This window comes from Rhinatrema bivittatum, chromosome 8 (genome assembly GCF_901001135.1).
Source record: "Rhinatrema bivittatum chromosome 8, aRhiBiv1.1, whole genome shotgun sequence".
NCBI classification, from domain to species: domain Eukaryota; kingdom Metazoa; phylum Chordata; class Amphibia; order Gymnophiona; family Rhinatrematidae; genus Rhinatrema; species Rhinatrema bivittatum.
Window position 1 is genome coordinate 267,798,399 of NC_042622.1, and position 23,060 is coordinate 267,821,458.

The following is a 23,060-nucleotide window of genomic DNA, read 5'->3' on the forward strand; positions in this document are numbered from 1 at the left end:
ATGTATATACTTATATAGTCTAATAAACCTATATATATATTTACATAGTCCATGCAGAAATGTATATACTTATATAGTCTAATAATCCTATATATATTTCTACATAGCCATGCAGAAATGTACATACTTATATAGTCTAATAAACCTATATATATTGTACATAGTCATGCAGAAATGTATATACTTATATGGTCTAATAAACCTATATATATTTGTACATAGCCATGCAGAAATGTATATACTTGTATAGTCTAATAAACCTATATATATTTGTACATAGCCATGCAGAAATGTATATACTTATATAGTCTAATAAACCTATATATATTTCTACATAGCCATGCAGAAATGTATATACATGTATAGTCTAATAAACCTATATATATTTGTACATAGTCATGCAGAAATGTATATACTTATATAGTCTAATAAACCTATATATATTTGTACATAGTCATGCAGAAATGTATATACTTATATAGTCTAATAAACCTATATATATTTGTACATAGTCATGCAGAAATGTATATACTTATATAGTCTAATAAACCTATATATATTTGTACATAGTCATGCAGAAATGTATATACTTATATAGTCTAATAAACCTATATATATTCATAGTCATGCAGAAATGTATATATTTATATGGTCTAATAAACCTATATATATTTCTACATAGCCATGCAGAAATGTATATACTTGTATAGTCCAATAAACCTATATATATTTGTACATAGCGATGCAGAAATGTATATACTTATATAGTCTAATAATCCTATATATATTTGTACATAGCCATGCAGAAATGTATATACTTATATAATCTAATAAACCTATATATATTTGTACATAGTCATGCAGAAATGTATATACATATATAGTCTAATAATCCTATATATATTTGTACATAGCCATGCAGAAATGTATATACTTATATAATCTAATAAACCTATATATATTTGTACATAGCCATGCAGAAATGTATATACTTGTATAGTCTAATAAACCTATATATATTTGTACATAGTCATGCAGAAATGTATATACTTGTATAGTCTAATAAACCTATATATATTTGTACATAGTCATGCAGAAATGTATATACTTATATAGTCTAATAATCCTATATATATTTGTACATAGTCATGCAGAAATGTATATACTTGTATAGTCTAATAATCCTATATATATTCATAGCTTTTCCGGATTAATTTCTCAGTCACCCCTTATTCCCCCTGCCCTCCTCTAGACCGCTTATACCAATCATCCCTTTCAACCCCACCCAATTTCTTTGTAATTTATTATAAAACCCCTTGTAGACAGTATAATCCTTTTCAGCCCTTGTAAATGTAATTATAATTTGTTAATTTTGTTATTCCTATCCTCTTCTCTCTTTTACTTTGTTCAGGCTCCGCTGTTTCGGACCTCTATCAGTTATCCTCCCCCTTACCCTTGTTAATTGTATTTTCCACCTTTTGTTTTATGTGAACCGAGATGATGTGTACTTTAATGTCGGTATAGAAAAGCTGTTAGAAAAATAAATAAATAGTGATGCAGAAATGTATATACTTATATAGTCTAATAAAATTATATTATATTCATAGTCATGCAGAAATGTATATATTTATATGGTCTAATAAGGCTATATATATTTCTACATAGCCATGCAGAAATGTACATACTTATATAGTCTAATAAACCTATATATATTCATAGTCATGCAGAAATGTATATATTTATATGGTCTAATAAACCTATATATATTTCTACATAGCCATGCAGAAATGTATATACTTGTATAGTCTAATAAACCTATATATATTTGTACATAGCCATGCAGAAATGTATATATTTATATGGTCTAATAAACCTATATATATTTCTACATAGCCATGCAGAAATGTATATACATGTATAGTCTAATAAACCTATATATATTTGTACATAGTCATGCAGAAATGTATATACTTATATAGTCTAATAAACCTATATATATTCATAGTCATGCAGAAATGTATATATTTATATGGTCTAATAAACCTATATATATTTGTACATAGTCATGCAGAAATGTATATACTTATATAGTCTAATAAACCTATATATATTTGTACATAGTCATGCAGAAATTTATATACTTATATAGTCTAATAAAACTACATTATATTCATAGTCATGCAGAAATGTATATATTTATATGGTCTAATAAACCTATATATATTTCTACATAGCCATGCAGAAATGTATATACTTGTATAGTCCAATAAACCTATATATATTTGTACATAGCGATGCAGAAATGTATATACTTATATAGTCTAATAATCCTATATATATTTGTACATAGCCATGCAGAAATGTATATACTTATATAATCTAATAAACCTATATATATTTGTACATAGTCATGCAGAAATGTATATACATATATAGTCTAATAATCCTATATATATTTGTACATAGCCATGCAGAAATGTATATACTTATATAATCTAATAATCCTATATATATTTGTACATAGCCATGCAGAAATGTATATACTTGTATAGTCTAATAAACATATATATATTTGTACATAGTCATGCAGAAATGTATATACTTGTATAGTCTAATAAACCTATATATATTTCTACATAGCCATGCAGAAATGTATATACCTAGTCTAATAAACCTATATATATTTGTACATAGTCATGCAGAAATGTATATACTTATATAGTCTAATAAACCTATATATATTTGTACATAGCCATGCAGAAATGTATATACTTAGTAGTCTAATAAACCTATATATATTTGTACATAGCCATGCAGAAATGTATATACCTTATAGTCTAATAAATCTATATATATTTGTACATAGCCATGCAGAAATGTATATACTTGTATAGTCTAATAAACCTATATATATTTGTACATAGTCATGCAGAAATGTATATACTTATATAGTCTAATAAACCTATATATATTTGTACATAGCCATGCTGAAACGTATATACTTATATAGTCTAATAAACCTATATATATTCATTGTCATCCAAAAATGTAAATATTTATATGGTCTAATAAACCTATATATATTTGTACATAGCCATGCAGACATGTATATACTTATATAGTCTAATAAACCTATATATATTTGTACATAGTGATGCAGAAATGTATATACTTATATAGTCTAATAAACCTATATATATTCATAGTCATGCAGAAATGTATATATTTATATGGTCTAATAAACCTATATATATTTCTACATAGACATGCAGAAATGTATATACTTATATAGTCTAATAAACCTATATATATTTGTACAGTCATGCAGAAATGTATATACTTGTATAGTCTAATAAACCTATATATATTTGTACATAGCCATGCAGAAATGTATTTACTTATATAGCCTAATAAACCTATATATATTCATAGTCATGCAGAAATGTATATACTTGTATAGTCTAATAACCCTATATATATTTGTACATACTGGCAGCCTTGTTCACAGTCCTGTTTGTTTTCCTGGGGTGAGGGGAGGGAAATCACACCCACTAACACCTTTTTCCCCAGGAGGAGGCACCAGGCACCAAGAATGTGAGGACTGACGGAGTCTGCCCGGGGGAGGGGGGGGAGGGGCTCTCCCACCAGGTCGATTCCAGACCCAGATGGTGAAGGGGATGTTACAAATAAGATTTGTTCCATTCAGGGGTCCCCCGAATAAAACAAATTAGCCTTATTCGTTGCCTTTTGCTGTTTCATTTTAAAGGAATGCTCATCCCTAGCAACCAAAACCTCTGAAGGACGAAGTACTGAAAGAAAAATTCCCTGCTTCCCCCAACCCCGTCCTAGCCTTCCAACAACCACCGAACCTGAAACAAAATCTTAAAAGGAGTGCGTTTCAAACAGAAATGCAACCGGAATAAAATGGCACAAAATCTTGCAAGACACCATGATGCATGTTGTGCCAGCACAAACCACAGGACCCTACACCTACCCACATGCGCAGGAGTAACCTACTGGTTAGAGCAGCAGGCTACGAACCAGGGAGACCAGGGTTCAAATCCCCCTGGCACTTCTGGGGACCTTGAGAGCAAGTCACTTTACCCTCTGCTGCTTCAGGTACAAACTTAGATTGTGAGACCTCTGGGGATAGAGAAATACCTCCAATACCTGAATGTAATCGCTCTGAAGTGCCGAAAATCAGAAAACAAATAAAATGGAATAGGCGTTGAAAATGTGAATATTGTTTGCATGATCCAACGCAAAAAAAAAAAAAAATGTGAAGACGGATGCTACATAGTGAGACCAATCAAAAATTAAGGACAAGAATCAATCTTCATAAACATAAGAAAAAACATTACAAAGAAAAACAGAATAGCAGCTCAGAAGGGGAACATTTCTGAAAGGAAGATCATTCCCTTAACAGTCTTGCACGTGCATTACTTGTGCAAAATTATTACCCTATAAGACTCTGTTATTGTCCTGTTCTGGGGAAATCTGAGCTCCTCAGGAGCCTTTAATCTGACACTTCAAGTGACGGCTGAGTGAGGCCTTTCCTATAACTTGCTATTTGGGTGTTTTCTCTGAGGCTATAAACCACCTTCATTTCTTGGCGGGGGAGGGAGGGCAGGACCTATTTACTGCTTAAAATCTTTCTTTACACACGGAGCTATAGCCCAGTGAGACTAGAATATGAAGCACACGACGTGCACTTTCTGGAACTGATGCCACATTAGTGGCATAGGCTAATCTGGAAAAAAAAACCAAAACCCCACACATCCTGAGTTTTGTATTCAAATTGTCATTGTGCAGGAAGTGAGTGAGGTAGCCCGCCATGAGTTGGAAGGCATTATTAAGGAAGTAACACCACCTGAGGAGGCTTTTTCACATGTCATTACCTGTTGGCTGTGTATATTTCACTGGCTCGGTCGTGTGAGAGGAGGCTGTTGTGGTTCTGGGTGTTCTCGTGGTGGTGGATGTGGTTCTGGTGGTCCTTGTTGTGGATCTGCTGGTAGTGGATTTGCTGGTGGTAGGTCTGCTGGTTGTGGATTTGCTGGTTGTGGTTTTGCTGGTAGTGGATTTGCTGGTGGTAGGTTTGTTGGTGGTGAGTTTGCTGGTGGCACTGGTGGTTGCTTTACTTGCAATTATACTCGGTGCTGTGCTGGCTACGGGTGAGGATTTGAGGATCAGCAGAAAGCTATCTGTGCTCCGTAAGACAGGTGAGATAGTGTCCAGGATCCAGTCCTTGAGTTTGGCCACTCTGGAATACACACCAGGCTTCTTGGCCTGAGCACAGCCAATACCCCAGCTCACAATACCAGCCAGAAAAAAGACTCCAGGAGTCTCCTCACAGGCCAGTGGCCCACCAGAGTCACCCTGAAAGCACAGCAACATGGTGAAACTTTACAAGGCGCCCACTTCTGACACCAATGAACACACAATCTAGTACGTACAAAACTCAAAACGGAGAACGAACAAGCAGGGAGGTCATCTAAAAGTACATGATAGGTGAAAGAGCCTAGGGGAACTCCTCTAGTGTTACAGTACAGGGGTGAGAGGGGAGCAGAGCTCAAGAGGTTGTCGGGACATGAGGGAACTCCTCTGTTCTTACCTTATGAGTCTTACCTGGCATGAATCTACCTTTCCGTCTAGGAAGCCGGCACAGATCATGCGATCCGTGATGGAGAAGTTATAGAGGACGCTGCAGATTTTCTGATCAATGATTCTCACTGCAGCTTTCTGCAGGGCTTCAGGCTTGCTGGCTGCATGAAAATAAATTACAACACTAGCAACGGCGTGCACAGAACGCAATCCGAGAATGGACATGGAGAGTGAATCAGCGCCCAAGTCACATCCGCCAATGCTGAGATTCCCCGCAGGCGCTTGGTACATTATCGAGGAGGGGTGGGGCCTCGGAGTCAGCCAGTGATGTCAGCAGAGCTGGAACGCCACACCGAGGTGACGCCCGCTGTGCTCTGCGCCTTCACTTAACCCATGGGGCAAACAGTGAGCAGGAATCGGAACTCATTTATTTTCAAACCTTGCTTTACCGCAAGACATTTTATGGGTGCCATGCCATGCTCTGACACGTAAGGGGCAATCTCCAAATAACTTAACACTTTTACTGCTAATTTTCAAAGAGAAACTACCCAGGTAACTAGCTTAAGGCACGGTGCACTAAAGGTCCCCATGTATTGTGCACCTGCTGTTTGTACAGGGGGCCTAGAAGGGTTGGAAGTAGCACGCATACTTTTGAAAATCCCATGTGCACACTCTGTTTTAACTCCCCCCTGACCTAGACTTGCCCCCGGGAATCCCTCTTATTAACTCAGCTAAAAGTACGCAGGCCTTTTAGCTGGACTGACTGGGGGGCGAGTTTCAGACAAACCAACTTAAACGGCTTCGGAGATTGTCCTCTTGAGGATTTTCTGATCAGCGGATCTTCCGACACTTTTCACCCAGCGTGAGCCTACTGTAAATCGCTCCCTTACTGATCTGATTAATCCAGAGAGAGCAGCATTTATCTGATGAATTAAAATGGATTTTTTACTATCTTTTACAATAAGGATTACAGGAAGACAATAATTGATTTGCTCATGTCGGACCCCCAGCTTTTAAGGCTGGTGCCCAGATTATCCTAAAACGCCTTCGTCCACTACTTTTCTTTCACGATTTTCGGACTATACTTCAATCACTCATCTTTTCGGGGCTTGACTATTGTAATTCTCTCTATATAGGTCTCCCAGATAACACACTTCATTCACTTCAACTGATTCAAAATGCAGCAGCTCGTATCTTAACAAACTCTTCCATAAAAAATCATATTACTCCGATACTTCAATCATTACACTGGTTACCAATTAAATACAAAATACAATACAAGATCCTGTCCATTATACACTCCCTCATTTACACTCCTAACTCAGTTACTTTATGCTCCATTCTCCGAATATACAAACCCGCTAGACATCTAAGATCACTGGACAAAAACCTTTTAGATATCCCATCACCACGACAGGCCCGTCTTGACATCACTAGGAAAAGATCATTCTCTGTCATTGGACCAATCTTATGGAATGCACTACCAGACTCTTTAAGATCCATATCCAACTCCAAACACTTCAAAAAATCCCTAAAAACGCACCTATTTCAATCTGCTTTCCACATATCACACTCTAAATAACATAACCTCTTTCTCTCATGCAGGGTACAACATTATTATATATTGATTTATCTTATGTAAACTAATTATTGTTTTAGATGCTTTTTTATTTTATTGGATATTTTTTGTAATTTTGCGCTTTTTATAATTTTATGTTTCTTTTAAGTTTAATTTCTATTTATGTTTGTTTTTTTATTTTAGTTTTGTAAACAGTTTTGATTAAACTCTGTTTGTAAAGACGGTATACAAACACTTTTAAATAAATAAAATAAAAAAATAAAAAATATCGACACCCCTGACAAACAAGCATGCACAAAACAGGTCGACTCCTTTTTAAGATGTTTTAAAGTCATCTTTTAAGCCAAGTGTTTGAGGGGAGGGCTTGTTTTACGTTTATTTCCTTCCCCCCCTCCTATCCTCACCCCTCACCGTTGCCCTCTCTGATGTTGCCCCATCCCGAGATCATGCACTTCCAGCCGGTGGGGAGCTTCTGCAGGGCGCTGGGCAGGCAGACAGGCTGAATGTATCTGCTGAAGGCGAGAGGCTGCTGCAGCTCGAGGACCGCCGCGTCGAAGTCCAGGGTCACGGGGTTGTAGCCCGGGTGCCGCACCACCCTCTTGATGGCGGCCTTCACCGTCCCAGCGCCCGCTCCACTCAGCGAGTTGGTGCCCACGTACGCGGTGACGTATTCCTCTTTGGTACTGCAAGGGGAAAGGCAGAATACAAAAGCACGTCACTGCCGCCGTGTGCGTGTTGTCCAGGGGCCGCCGCTCGTTATCACAGGAAATTCATTTATTCTAACTCTATAAAAGTCTAGATTTTCTACTGTTTTCCAGAATAAATTGTAAAGAATTAATCGGCTCCGTGTCGGGCAAAAAAAAAATAAAAAATGGAGAAAGCGTGGCTTGATGGTTAGAGCAATGGGCTGAAAACCAGGGTTCAAATCCCTCTTCCCACCCGTGGCGCTCCTCATGACCTTTCTCACTTTATCTTCAGTTGCCTCAGGTACCCACGTAGAGTGTAAGCTCTTTGGAGCAGGGTCTTATTGCACCTGAACACTAATAATTCTGTAAGCTGCCTTGAGCATCATTTTGAAAGGTGGGCTAGAAAATGCATGAGTTTACACCCAGGGCGACTTTCTAATCTGCTGCAGCCAGTTGCATTTCCACAGGATGCCTTGACATCCCGGGTGATGTTATAAGGCGGTGTGTTTCTGTGCACAATTACTTTATAATCCCAGGATGCTGTAAGGAGATATTGCTGAATGTATACAATGGATTTATAATCTATGTTGACTTTATAAAGCAGGGGTGTTATATAGTGAGGTATCATTGCGTCCCCTGATATTATCATCCGTGGGGACTTTCTAGTCCCAGATTGGTAGAAGGAGGTATCTCTGTGCATAATGTCTTTTCAAGGCAGGGATCTTCTGATATTCTGTACTTCTAGATTGGGAATTTTGAGGGGAGGGAACAGCTGCAGCTTTGTGGAACATGCGGGCCTCTGTTTGCTGCTTTCCCCCCATGCCCGTCACCTGTGAGATCAACAGCTTGTAAAGCTCCTGCGACAGAAACAGGAGGATCTCACAGGCACACCAGTGGAGACCTCTGACTGACTGGCCGCCAGCGAGGCCCTTATTTATGACTGATGAGCGTGTCTGGGGCTCATCCCCTGACCTGGCTTCTCCATTCCTCGGGAAAGTTTGGACAGGCGGCTCCAGAGGTCAAAAACCGGTAACCCCAGAGCGGAGGGGGACGGTGCAGAGTCTGGTGCCAGCTCCCGGGCCATTCAGAGCAGCACTGGATGGGCCTCTGGCAAGAGCGGTAGAGAGGGGCTACAGGGAACACTGAACACAAACGCCAGCTGTAAGCCGTCGTCGCTTTTGTGTGTCCTCTCATCCCACTATAAACACTGCAGCAGCCTGGGGGGCCGCTCGGAACAATTTCCTCAGGTAGCAGTGGAGGCCTTAAGAGCCTGAATAATCTTATGGGAAAATTAAAAAAGGTAAAGAAGGCGGTGAGAGATCAGAAAGTTGCTTACAAGTTGAAGCAGTGAGCGGCAGACACCAGCCAGCGATCCCCAATGACTGTGGCCCCACAGAAGTGCCGAGACCCCTCCTTCAAGCTGACCTGCCAAGGGACTTCCCCTCTGGAAGCATCCAACCCCCCCACGATCTTGTTGGGGGGCTTGGCCAGCCCAGGCCTGCTGCCACACTCTGAAAGAAAAGGTAAACACATCCATTAGTTACGGGCTCCCACGCTACCTTGACCATTCTTCTCTTGTCCTCTGGGACTTCCAGCTGCTTGTCCTTGCCAGGACTCCATATAAAACTACCAGTGTAAAAGAGGGAGAAGTATGATAGATAAAAATACATTTTAAAAGAAAGAGTGGCCGATATTTAGTTTCATTGCAGGATCTGCCACGTCTGCTGGCAAACTATTCCGCACTTTCATGATAAACAGAACGGCACTTTCTAATTTTCCACCTAATTCTTTCCCCTTTTACTCGTGTCCTATTAGACATCACCAGATTCAATGATATCGTGTTTATCCTCTCCCTCAGTCTCTATCATCTTTTGGCCTAGTCTCTATCACTGCAGGCTGAGTCTGGGGTTACCAAATGGCTCTATGTCAGTAGGGGTAGGCCCGAGCCAGTCCTGGTTTTATACTGTCATCTCACATTATCTCTGATTATAAATGTGCAGGTCTGCTTTTTCAAGGGAAATCAGATAGAGAAGTCTTTGCATACGGTGGGACAGCCCCCTGCCGGGTTAAGCCTGCCTTGAAAAACCTGGTACCATCTGGTGACCCCAGCTGAATGGTCCACGTGATTGTACCTTGCGGCTTTGAGGTGCTCAGTGGTCCATTGCTTGTTTGGATCGGTGAGGCGCTCGTGAAGGTGCTGGGTGACTGTCTTGGTACACTGGTAGTGGTTGTGCTTTGAGCCCTTGTGGTCCCTTTGCTGCTCCTTGTGGTGTCCGCTGCTGGGAAGGTCAACATTGAGGAGGAGGCGGCTGAGGACGAGACGGCATCCAGAATCCAGTTTCTGATTTTAGTCACGCGGACATAGACCCCGGGCCTCCTGGCTTCGGCACAGCCGATGCCCCAGCTGACAATACCAGTGAGAAAGAACCTGCCAGACGCCTCTTCGCAGGCCATTGGGCCCCCCGAGTCCCCCTGTCAAAGCAAAGGAAGGACCTTAGAAGCTGATCTCAATAGCACTGGAGGAGGACAGACTGCAGCAGCGGTGTAATGATGAATCAGAGTCAATATCTCCAAAAGAAAAATCAAACCACCATAAGATGTACAAGACAGATATAAGACTTTACTATATTAAAATCAAGCTTTGGAAAAAAGGATCACTGAAGAAGTAATAATACTGTTTAGAATCAAAGCTATAAGTCTTTGCATGCAATGGGACAACCCCCTTCCTCGCTAAGCTGGCCCTAGTATCCCAGAGCCATCCAGTGATCCTAGATGAATGGTCCATGTAATACTGTCTTGTGACTTTGAAATACTAGCTGGTCTATTGCTTATTTGGATCAGAGAGGTGCTGAGTCTAGAGCAGCAGACCTGAAGATGCTGAGGCATACAGAGGAGACCTTCAGACATAGTAGAGCAGCCCCTACCTGCGCTGTGGCAGCCCCTGGGCTGCTCTACAGAAACAAGGCCATCTGAGAGGAGAGCATCACCTTGGGGTGGTAGAAAGTGATTCTATAGCTTGGACCTGCTTTTCGGGTGATGCATTATACTCTTGTACCAAGGATGTGTCTCCAGAGATGTGTGCCCAAGTGGGAAGAAATAGACCTTCTGTTATTATTGGCCTTTTGATCGTTAGAAATATAGATAATTGAATGGCTGGTTAGCATGAGGATCATTTGTTAACTTGCTTGCCTAGTGTGAAGGTAATGGACCTTACACATCATTTAGATAGGATTTTAGAGAGTGCTGGGGAGAAGCCAGCTATAATCAGTATAAGTAGATAACAATGACATAGGAGGATATAGGAGGAAGGTTCTGGATGCCAAATTTAGGCTTATTAGGTAGAAGATTGAAATCCAGAACCTCCAGGGTAGCATTCTCCAAAATGCTGAGTTCTGGAGTCTCAATGCATGGATGAATGTTAGTGCAGGGAAGAGAATTTTAGATGTGTTAGGAACTGGAGAATATTTTTGGGAAGGGGAAGCCTATTCCAACAGGAATGGCTCCACCTTAACTAGGGTGGAACCTGGCTGTGGAGCTAACATTCAAAAATGAGATACAGCAACTAAAACAAAGGGGAAAGCTGGCAGGCTCATAGGAGAGCATGGTTCAGAATAATGCATCTTTAGAGGATACTGTCAAGACAGGAAAGTTAGAATAGCCCAATAGAGCAAGTGTGGTAAGGACTGTCGTAGTTCAGGAGTATTTAAACCGAGATCAGACAAATACAAATGATTCCAAATTACCTGTATCAAGTGCTAGTAATAAACATCTTGTAAACAGAAATAAAGAGCACACTTTATGTTTTATCTGTATTCAAATATCAGAAGTCTAAAAAATAAGATTGGAAAGTCGAAATATTTATTTTTATTTATTTTAAAGGCTTTTATATACCGGAGTTCATGTACTAATACATACCACTTCGGTTTACACAGAACCAATATTGGAAAATTACATCAAACAAGTGGGAATAAAATAACAAGGCTAACTTTGTAGGAACTTAGAACTTGAGGTAAAGGAGAGAACAGGACCTAGTGGTAACAGATCAATGTAAATAGCTAAATAATAAATACAAATTCTTACAATGAATACAAATGCTTACAGATTACAGTCTTCAAAATCTAAGTTTACATCTTCAGAATAATGTTTAAATCTACAAGAACTAACGGTTACATCTTCAAGGTTTGTAGACTTCAAAGCTGAGGTTACATCTGACTTAAAAGGTATTGGTGTAGCATGCTGTAAATTTAACGATTGGGAATATGAGACCAAGAAATACAATTAAGAGTTGCGGCATCAGACATCTGGTTAACGTGATTATGAGATGCGTGAATGAGTCTAGTTCTGGGACGTGGCTCTGAGCGAAAACTTTAAGTGAAGGCTTTTGTAAAGAGCCAGGTTTTGAGTTTCTTTTTGAATGTATATTTTTTTATATGTATAATCTTTTTGAAATATATGGAACTAAATGAAAATATCGGCATAATAAGCATCTCAGAGACCTGGTAGAAAGCGGATAACCAATGGGATATCGTGATACCAGGATGCCAATTATATCAAAGTGACAGGGCAAATCCATTTGGTGGAAGGGTGGTACTATATGTTATGGATGGCATAGAGTCTAGCACAATAAATATTCTGTAGGAAACAGCACTCTGGAATCTTTATGGATAAATATTCCATGTATGATAAGGAAGAGTATAGCCCACCTGTCCACAAGATAAAGATACAGACTGAAAAATGCTAACAAAGATTAGAAAGGCAAACAAAATTGGCAACGCAGTAATAATGGGAGATTTCAATTACCAATCATAAACAGAAGCACACCTTGCACATAAGCAAGTACTCAAGAACACTGGTGCAGGTAAATGAGTATATTTTCCATTCAATGGTAAATAACTGTTTTATTATTGCAAATGTTCCAATATCCTTACTGTGGCAACTCCATACAAAGTAACAGTCAAGAGTTACAGGTCCCCCGACACGGTCCCGTGTTTCGCGGTGGCTGCATCGGGAGGGACCGGATGATATTCAAAATCTGGAATATAACATGAGTAATCAAACATGGAAAAAGACAGGCTGCAGAAAAACAAGTTACAGTGGGTAATCACATACCTTATAGACAATCATCAGGAGCGCGGGCATCCTCTGCATTTGACAAACATTTAAAGGGCAAAAAGGCGCGAAAGCTAGCTCTCGCGAGATGCTGAGAATGACAGGAAAGCACCTGTAATCGGGTTAACAAATTAACAAAGAGACTGGTGAACCGGTTACAGTAAATATTAACATATCTTATACGCAGGCATCAGGGGAGCGCTCTCAGTATTAGACAGACAATTAAAAGCAGAAGGACACGAAAGATCCGTGCTCCCAAGATGCTGTAAATAACAGGCAGACACCTATAAAACAGTCAACAAAGATCCTAGTAAAACTGATACCATTCGATATCTTTGTTGAGACCATGAGGGGAGACAGAGTTAAGGGTGAAAATCCAGCGCTGCTCTCTCCGACCAAGCATACCGGGAAAATCTCCACCTCGTAGAGGGGGCGAGACCACCTCTAATACAAGGAAGGAGAGATCAGCGATGGAGTGACCAGCATGGATCCAATGCATTACAAGAGGTTCGTCAGTTCTAGATGATCTGATGTTGGAGCAGTGCTCGATAATGCTTGTCTTAATCATCCGTGAGGTTTTCCCCACGTATATAAGCGAGCAAGGACAATAAATCACGTAAACAACACCTTTGGTGCAGCAGTTTGACTGAGAGTATAATTTGAACTCACGTCCAGACCCAGGGTGTTTAAATACTGTCAATGACTCTGTGTGGCTGCACATCGTGCAGCGACCACAAGGGTTATGACCACCAATGGTGCGTGAGTGGTATCGCGTCGGTGATGAGGATGTATGAACAAGGCGATCTCTCAGATTTGTAGCTCTTTTGAAAGTGAAGCGAGGGGGACCATGCATCAGATCAGTGAGGGACAGGGCCGACCAGTGACGTTTAATCATGTTCACAATGGATCTTCCGACAGTGGAAAAGGGGAGAATGCAGTTGTAAGAAATATCATCTGGCTGTGTGGAGGGACTAAAGAGCCAGTCCCGGTGTGTGTATAAGGCCCGTTTAAAGGCTTTTTTCACAATCCGGGCTGGATATCCCCTTTCAACAAACCGGGTAAATAAACCATCTGATTGGGAAAGAAATTCCATCCATGAGGAGCAAAGGCGCCGAAGCCTTAAAAATTGCCCCGTCGGTATGTTATCCCGGAGTGCCCGGGGGTGACAGCTGTTATAGGCAAGCAGTGTATATCGATCAGTGTTCTTGCGAAACAGGGTAGTGTCAAAATGGTCCCCATTCCAAGAAATCGAAATGTCCAAAAAGGATATCTGGGAGGGGTGCATGCAGTGATTAAATTGGATGTGGGAATTGATTGAATTCACCCAATCCAAGAACATGAAAAACTGTATGTTGGAGCCTGTCCAGATGATAAAAATATCGTCGATGTAGCGAAGCCATACATGGATGAATTGAGACCATCTAGACGGATAGATATAAGCGGTTTCATATTCATCCATGTATAGGCACGCCAGACTGGGTGCCATGGTGGCGCCCATGGCTGTCCCCTTGATCTGTTGGTATATCACATCTTGGAAACGAAAAAAATTTTTAGTCAGTGCAATTTCCGCAAGTTGTACCAGAAACGATGTGGTAACCCTGTGGGGTGGACGTGTGTTCAGCACTTTTTCAATAACAGTAAGGGCCTCATTTTGAGGAATGTTTGAATAAAGTGAAACCACATCCAATGCAATAAGGAAAATGGGCTGAGAAACTTCAATATCTGATAACAATGTCATAAAATGGGAGGAATCCCGGACATAAGATCTAATACGGGGTACCAAAGGTTTCAAAAAAACGTCCACAAATTGGGACAGTGGTTCGAGCAAGGATCCAATGCCGGACACAATGGGGCGACCCGGGGGGTGTGTCAAAGACTTGTGTATCTTAGGGAGGGTATAAAATAGAGGCATAACAGGGTAGGAGGAAATCAAAAATTTGGCTTCTTTATTGGTGATCATGTGGGAATCAAGGGCTGATTGAACAACAGATTTGATATCCTGAAGTAAAGATTCCGTGGGGTCTGAGGGAAGGGGAATATAGAAAGAAGTATCCCCAAGTTGTCTCAACGCTTCCGCTTCATAGTCTAGTCTGTCTAGGATAACAATACCACCCCCCTTATCAGCTGGCTTAATGACAATGGTAGTGTCATTGGAAAGGTTTCTAAGGGCAGCGGCCTCACTTTTAGGAAGGTTATACCGAATGAACTGGGGTTGTGAACAGATCATGGCAGCATCTTTACATACAAGGCGCTCAAAGGCACCCAGAGTGACATCCCCCACCCCAGGGGGAGACCATTTAGACTTGGTGTGCACCACAGATGAATCATAAGATGGTGGAGAGTCTTCAAAAAATAGTCTTAACTTGAGTATACGAAAGAATCGGTGTAGGTGCACCTGAAGATCAAAAGGATCCCCTTTGTGGGTGGGAACAAATGAAAGTCCCCGATAAAGAACGTGTCGTTCAGCCGCGGATAGCTGGCGTGAGGAAAGGTTGAACACAGTCTCCTCCTTTATTGCCAGAGATCCGCCTGGGTCCGGGGAGGCCGAGATGATCGATTCTGAAGGTTGTTCTGCAAAGGAGGAGCAGCTCGCTGGCGAAGTTGTCGAGAGTCCTGCTTCGGCTGGGGCGGCTGCTGACCCGAGTCTAAAAAAGACGCCGCAATTGAAGAGTACCGTGAGGCAGAGAAGACCGGCGGCAAAAGAGAGGCATCGGTAGATGTTGTACCAGGCGCACGGGGAGTACGTGTGGAGCGTCCGGAGTCGGCTTGTAATGCATTGGATCCATGCTGGTCACTCCATCGCTGATCTCTCCTTCCTTGTATTAGAGGTGGTCTCGCCCCCTCTACGAGGTGGAGATTTTCCCGGTATGCTTGGTCGGAGAGAGCAGCGCTGGATTTTCACCCTTAACTCTGTCTCCCCTCATGGTCTCAACAAAGATATCGAATGGTATCAGTTTTACTAGGATCTTTGTTGACTGTTTTATAGGTGTCTGCCTGTTATTTACAGCATCTTGGGAGCACGGATCTTTCGTGTCCTTCTGCTTTTAATTGTCTGTCTAATGCTGAGAGCGCTCCCCTGATGCCTGCGTATAAGATATGTTAATATTTACTGTAACCGGTTCACCAGTCTCTTTGTTAATTTGTTAACCCGATTACAGGTGCTTTCCTGTCATTCTCAGCATCTCGCGAGAGCTAGCTTTCGCGCCTTTTTGCCCTTTAAATGTTTGTCAAATGCAGAGGATGCCCGCGCTCCTGATGATTGTCTATAAGGTATGTGATTACCCACTGTAACTTGTTTTTCTGCAGCCTGTCTTTTTCCATGTTTGATTACTCATGTTATATTCCAGATTTTGAATATCATCCGGTCCCTCCCGATGCAGCCACCGCGAAACACGGGACCGTGTCGGGGGACCTGTAACTCTTGACTGAGATTTCAATTACCCCAATACTGACTGGGTAAATGTCTCATCAGGACATGCTAGGGAGATAAAGTTCCTAGATGCCATTAATGACTGCTTCATGGAGTAGCCAGTCCCAGCAACTGACAAGAGGGGAGAACTACTTCAGTTTTCAATGGAACTCAGAACTTGGTGCAAGTGTAATGGTAGTGGAACTACTTGACAATAGTGATCATAATGCAATCAAATTTGACTACTGTAGTAGTATTTAACTTTAAAGAAGGGAGACTATGATAAAATGAGGAAATTAGAAAAAAAAAGAAATGATTGCAAAGCTTATAAGTTTCATTCAGATGTGGAGATGGTATTTTTAAACAATCTTAGAAGCCCAGATAAAATGTATTCCACATATTAAAAAAGGTTGAAGGAAGACCAAACAATTGCCAGCATCTTCAAACGAGGTGAAAGAGGCTATTAATGAAAAAAGGCATCTTTAAAAAACATGGAATGCAGATCCAAATGAGGAAATTAGGAAAGAACATAAGTAATGGTAAGTTAGCTATAAAACATTAATAAGACAGGCCAAGAAAGAATTTGAGAAGCATACCACAGAGGCATAAACTAGTAATAAATCCCTTTTCAAGTATATTAGAAACAAGAAGCATGTTTGGGAGTCAGACAGCCTACTAAATGGCCAGGGAGATGAAAGGGGTGCTCATGGATGACAAGGCCACAGCATGAAAACTAAATTAATTCTTTGCTTCAATCTTTACTGGAGGAGGATACTGGGAGATACCCATACTAGTAATGTTTTTTTTAAAGGTGAAATATTCAGAGGAGCTGAAGAAAATAAATGTGAAACTTGAAGAAATAATAGACCAACTGGGCAAACTAAAGTATAACAAAATTACCAGGGCCTGATGATATACATCTACAAAATTCTGAAAGACCCGTTACTAATAATCTGTAACTTATCATTAACATCAGCCATTTTGCCTGAAGAATGGAGGGTGGGCAATGTAATGCCAATTTTTAAAAAGGGCTCAAGGGTAAATTGGGAAACTATAGATTAGTAAGCCCAGTGTTTATACTGGACAAAGTGATAGATAGGGAAGAGCAAACATGCATTTAGCAAAAGGAAGTCTTGCCCTATTAGAAATGTTTGAAGATATAAAAAAAAACATGTGGTAAGGGTGAGCTAATTTATATATATTGTATCTGGATTTTCAGAAAGCATTAGACAAAGTCCCTCATGAGAAACTCCTCAGGAAATTAAAAAGTCATGAGATAAAAGGCAATATCCTACTATGGACTGATAATTGGTTAAAAGAGAGAAAACAGAGTTGGACTAAATGGTCAATTTTTCCAGTGAAGAGAGGTAAATAGTGGAGTGCCCAAGGGACCATAGCTATTTAATAATTTAAAAATGAACTGGAAAAGGGTGCTACAAGTAAGAGATCAAATTTTCAGATGGCACAAAATTATTGAAAGTAGTTAAAACACGAACAGATTGTAAGGAAGACCTTGCAAAACTGGGGAACTGGGCATCTAAATGGCAGATGAAATTTAATGTGGACAAATGCAAAGTGATGCACAAAGGGAAAAACAATCCTAATTATGCTGGGCAAAAGGGTCTTAGAATTCTTGTGGCCATAGATTGAAATCATCAGCTCAGTGAGTGGCAACAGCCAAAAAGCAAATAGAATGCTAAGAATAATTTAGAAAGCAATAGAAAACAAAACAGAGAATATAATACCTCTGTGTCCATGGTGTAACTACACCCTGAGTATCGTATACATTTCTGATCATCACATCTCAAGAAAAATATAGCAGAACTAGAAAGTACATAAAATGACAACAAAATTGATAAAGGGGATGGAACAGCTCCCTTATAAGGAAAGGTTTAGCAGTCTAGAGCTCTTCAGCCTACATACATACATATATTTTTTGTAAATCACCAAGAATCTGGCGATTCATACATTTTAATAAACTGTATTTAATAAACTAAACTGGAGATGAAATGACTGAAGGGGGTTATGACAGAGGTTTAAAATATCATAAGTGGTGTAGAACAAGGTAATAGAGAATGGTTATGATGCTAGGACTAGAGGACATTCCAGGAAAGTAGTAAATATTTTTTAGTTGACAATTAAGTTATTGATTTGGTTACTAGAGAATATGGTCAAGACTAGTAGCATATTAGATTTTAAAAAGAGGTCTGGACAGGTTTCTAGAGAATAGGCCCATATAAAGTTATTAGCCAAATATATTTGTTTCTGGGAGTGAAAAATAAGAGAATAGACTTCCCATTAGAATCTGCTGGGTTCTTTCAGTTGACCTAGACTGGCCACTGTCAGAGACAGGATGCTGGGCTTGAGGAACTATTGGTCTGCTTCAGTATGGCATTTCTTATGTCCTTAAGGGCAATCTAATTCTTTAAAACACATCTGGGAACATTGGGATCTACTCAACCTAAGATTTGCAAACAAGTCTTAAAAGGAGGTAATAAATCCCAAGTCCCCCAGTGAGACTTCATCCAAAGTACTGTGTCTACTCTTCCACATCCTTTTCCCTCAGGCCACTGTCTTCCTTGTGAGCCTCTTTTTTTTTTACTCCGTTTGCCATTCGGTGTGGAAGAGGACACTGCCACATTTCAACAGGTACTGGAAAAACACCCTTTTCACTACACTTTCAGGTTCCCACGCACAAAGCGTTATCCTTCCCTAAGAGTGTGATCCCCAAAGGTTCCTGGCTTACTTGACATGAATCAATTTTCCCATCCAGGTAGCCGGCACACACCATCCTTTCAGTCACTGCATTGCTATACAGGCCTCTACACAGCATCTGGTCCAGCAACACCACTGTGGCTTTTTGTAAAATCTCTGGTTTGACCACTGGGGAAACAAAAAAAAAAAAAAAAAAAAGGCAGAAAAGCTTACAGCTTTGCATCTTGGAGGTCAAAAGGATGAAGCATACATTAATGAGAAATTATTTTTGTAGTATAAATTATGTCAGGAGGAGCATGCAGTGTTGATTAATACTTAGCAGCTCATTTGGAAACATGAAATACCCAAATAAAGAGACTGGTTCTGAGTGAGCCAGAAGCCCAAAGGAGCCATAGGAAACTGTTCTGTTTGCTCTTTCTAAAATGCAACAGTTTTTGTTGGTGTGACATTAAAAGACACTGAGCTTCATTGGTGCATAAGGGCACATCCTCCTACCCTCTGAACACGCAAAGTGTTTTATATATAATGACAAGGCAAAACAAGAACCTGTGATGTATTACATAGATATATGATACTATATATATATATATATGTGGAGTAGCTAATATAAAACCCTGAATAGCAAGGAAGGGCTTATGCAGAGGAATCCTGAAAATGAAGCTGCCCCAGCCTGAGGATCTGCAGTCACCTCCCAGGCCCCACTCTGAGAAAACTCAACTTCTTTTCAGTCCCAGACTGAGTAGTTCGGCCTTCTTCCAGCCGTAACCGCAACCTGAACAGACACAGCCACCCTCCCCATCACCGGTCTGAGGATGCGCAGCCTCTTTCCAGCCCGTGTCTGAGAAACTCAATACTTCATGTTACCCATATCTGAGGAATTAAGATCCATGTTAGTCTTGAGGCCTAGGCCCTAGATCCTCCTTGAGAATTCACAGCCCCATCTCAGCCCACGAAGCTGCGGCCCTCACTCGCCAGCACAGGCGCAAGCTCCTTAGCCCCCCCCCAGTACGGTTCCCTACATCAAAGGCTCTGCTTACAGTTGTCCTCCTTGAGGTAGCCCCATCCTGAGATGATACACTTCTTGCCCACGGGGAAAGTGTGTGAGGCCGAGGGAAGGCAGATAGGCCGAAGGTACTTGTTAAACGTGAGGGGGCTTTCCAGCTGCAGCAGGGCCACGTCATAGTCTGCTGTGTCCACATTATATGACGGATGCTTTATTATCTCCTTGACGTTAGTTCTCACCGTGCTGCTGTCGGTGCCACTGAGGGTGACGGTGCCCATGTATGCCACCCACACAGCAGGATCTAGAAAACTGGAAGAGCATAGCGAAGATCAGAGGCATTACAGGAACACTAGGCTAATCCCTAGGTTGTCCCTGCAGGTGACGACCAAGGTCACCCTCCCTCCCTCCCCCAGGGGGTCCGTGGACACTGCCTCCATGGTCTCATCCACTCTGAGGATCAGGAGCCAGGTCTAGAATCAAATCCGGGGCACGTCTGCAAGGCAGTGAACAGCCCTCTAAATAGCTTTTTTAAGGCCTCCACTGGCTTTTAATTTACTAATAAGGTTGGTAGAAGGTACATTTAATTCTTTAAGAAGGGAGCTTTAATCGTAGTCCAGGCCCAGAACTACCTCCCCTTCACCTTGAGTCACTTCTTCCTACTCCATTCAAAAGAACTATCCTCTTAGTTTTAAACTTTTGTATTGAACAATAATGAAACATACAAACCATCTGAACAGTACACGTCTTGTTCTTCCCAACAGAAACCAATAAAAGCAACGGCTTTTCCTTTCTCTTTTCTTCCGCCCTCCCCCCCCACCAACACCGAAGTGAAACCCTACAACCAACCCCAACTAAAAAAGGACAAACTGCCAAGGGGAGAATTTGTTACTTAGGCTTCCCTGCAGCCAAAAAGAAGCACATTAAGGGGTAGATTTTAAAACATACGCGCGTCCATGTGTGCGCTGAGTTCCTGGTGCGCGCACATGGACTGTCGATTTTCTAACACGTGCGCATCGCCGTGCGCAAGCTAAAAAATAAATACGATACCCACGCGCATACGCGTGCCTGATTTTAATATCGGCACGAGTATGTGCGAGCAGGTCGCGACTCGCACGCTCAGGGAGGGAGGGAATTTTTTTAAAGTACACGCGGGAACACCATTGGGCCTTTGCCCAGTTCCATCCCAGTCCGCTCCAATTAAGGAACAGACTGGAAGGAACTTCCCTAACTCCCTAACTACTCTTCCTCCCTTTTCTCCTCTCCTCTCCTCTCCACCCTGACCCCTAAACCCCACCTGACTACTCAATTTTTTTTTTTATTTTAAAAAAAACTTACCTGCTCCTTTGAGCAGAAGGAAATTGCGCGCGGCAGTGCCGGCTGCCGGCCCGCGCTTCCCCGGGACAGGGCCTAACGACCACTGTCCCCGGTCGGCTCCTGCCTCGCCCAGACCCTGGCCCCCGCCCCTTTCAAGGAGCCCGGCACTTTGGCGTGTTTCGGGAGATACGCACCGTGGCCGGGCTGTTTTTTAAAAATGCGCTCGGTGCGTGCACAACCCAGCCACTCGCGTATCCCCCCCTGGTTTCTGCTTACGCCGGGCTTTGAAAAACTGGGCTTATATGTACTGTACCTATCTTACCTTTACCCCTGCCTTCCAAGATTATTTCACCCCTTCTAACAGAAAAACCTAATGTAACACCGATCCTACGGTTATCCTGACCTCTCCATAACATGATCATCAACTGGGAGGACAGCCTCGAACGTACTTGGGCCAAATATTCAGAAATGAACTACACGCAGAAGCAAAACGGCCAGCGAAGTGCTCCATCTGCATCAAAGAACGAAAGCGATTTCGCCAACGCCAGGCAAAAGGTCCACTTGAACCCTTCCAGGCGGATACAACCGATTTCTTACCTAAAAGAAAGAGGCTTTCCTCACAAATTCCTTATCCCCCTTTGTCTCTGAACTGCAAATACGAGGAAGAGTCATCAAAATGAAATATTTAGCATTGCACGGGGACGGTTTGATCCAGAACATCACCAAGAAAACCAGCCACTTAGCTCCAAGAGAACCCAGTCCGAGGGGGCAGCTCCAAAATACGAGTACTAAGGAACCTGTGGCTGCCCTCCCTTCTTCTACATAAGATCCGTGTCTGTTAAATGTGCTCTGTGTGCTGCGACGGGAGAAATGGATGCCGTGAGGAGCATCTGAAAAACATTTCCCTTTATAAATATTCATTCCCTGTGAGGCCTCAGTCTTTGAAAATGGCCCAATAAGGCGTCCAGTGATAACCGCTGGGATCTTCCTTAGGAACGACGTTACATAAAATGCCCACACAAATAAATAAACAACTCCCTACTTGAAGAAATATGTAGCTCAATACACAAATTGGAAGGGGTTTGTTTTTATTTTCTTTTTGCAAACCCTTGGGTAGTTTCAAAACCGGCACGGTCCCCGTCTCCTTCGGTAGAAAACAGTTTTCCACCTTAGAGGAGGAAGTGAGGTGAAAATGAGTCCACTTCAATAAAAAAACCCAACACAGAAATCGTGTCTTAGCTGTAGCCTGGTAAAATGCGAGTGCTGCTCTTTTAACCGCCGAAGAGTTTAAATCACACCGTCATTTCCCAATGCGTGCTGCAGAGCGATTCCCAATTTAACCCAACCACAAAAAATTGTTTTGCCTCGTCTCCCCGCGGGGAACTCCTTGAGGCCCTGAATAGGCAGGAAGGGGGGAAGATCTCTGAATTCCCCCCCCCCCCCAAAAAAAATCTTCACAAACTCTTCTATAACCACCTCATGGGAGCTATCAAAACACTGGCTTCGATATTCCCCTCCAATTAATACTCCTGCTAATAAGCAGCACACGACAAAGAAAAACGGGGCAGACAATGCAGATTCCATACACAGATGAACACAGCTGGAAGCAGAGAACAGCCAGTTCCGCCAAACCCCTACAGCAAG

General features: G+C 41.6%; 1 protein-coding gene across 1 annotated transcript in view; it reads right to left on the minus strand.

Annotated features, from left to right (window-relative positions):
• Positions 1–23,060, minus strand: part of TMPRSS9 (transmembrane serine protease 9) — a 139,054-nt gene that overhangs the window by 85,469 nt on the left and 30,525 nt on the right. The window contains exons 8-14 of the mRNA XM_029610788.1: positions 20,137–20,411; positions 19,131–19,267; positions 9,999–10,338; positions 9,203–9,377; positions 7,592–7,863; positions 5,626–5,762; positions 4,899–5,376 (exon numbers count right to left, since the gene is read on the minus strand). Of these exons, the coding sequence (XP_029466648.1) occupies positions 4,899–5,376; positions 5,626–5,762; positions 7,592–7,863; positions 9,203–9,377; positions 9,999–10,338; positions 19,131–19,267; positions 20,137–20,411 (1,814 nt within the window). The remainder of the gene's footprint in view (positions 1–4,898; positions 5,377–5,625; positions 5,763–7,591; positions 7,864–9,202; positions 9,378–9,998; positions 10,339–19,130; positions 19,268–20,136; positions 20,412–23,060) is intronic.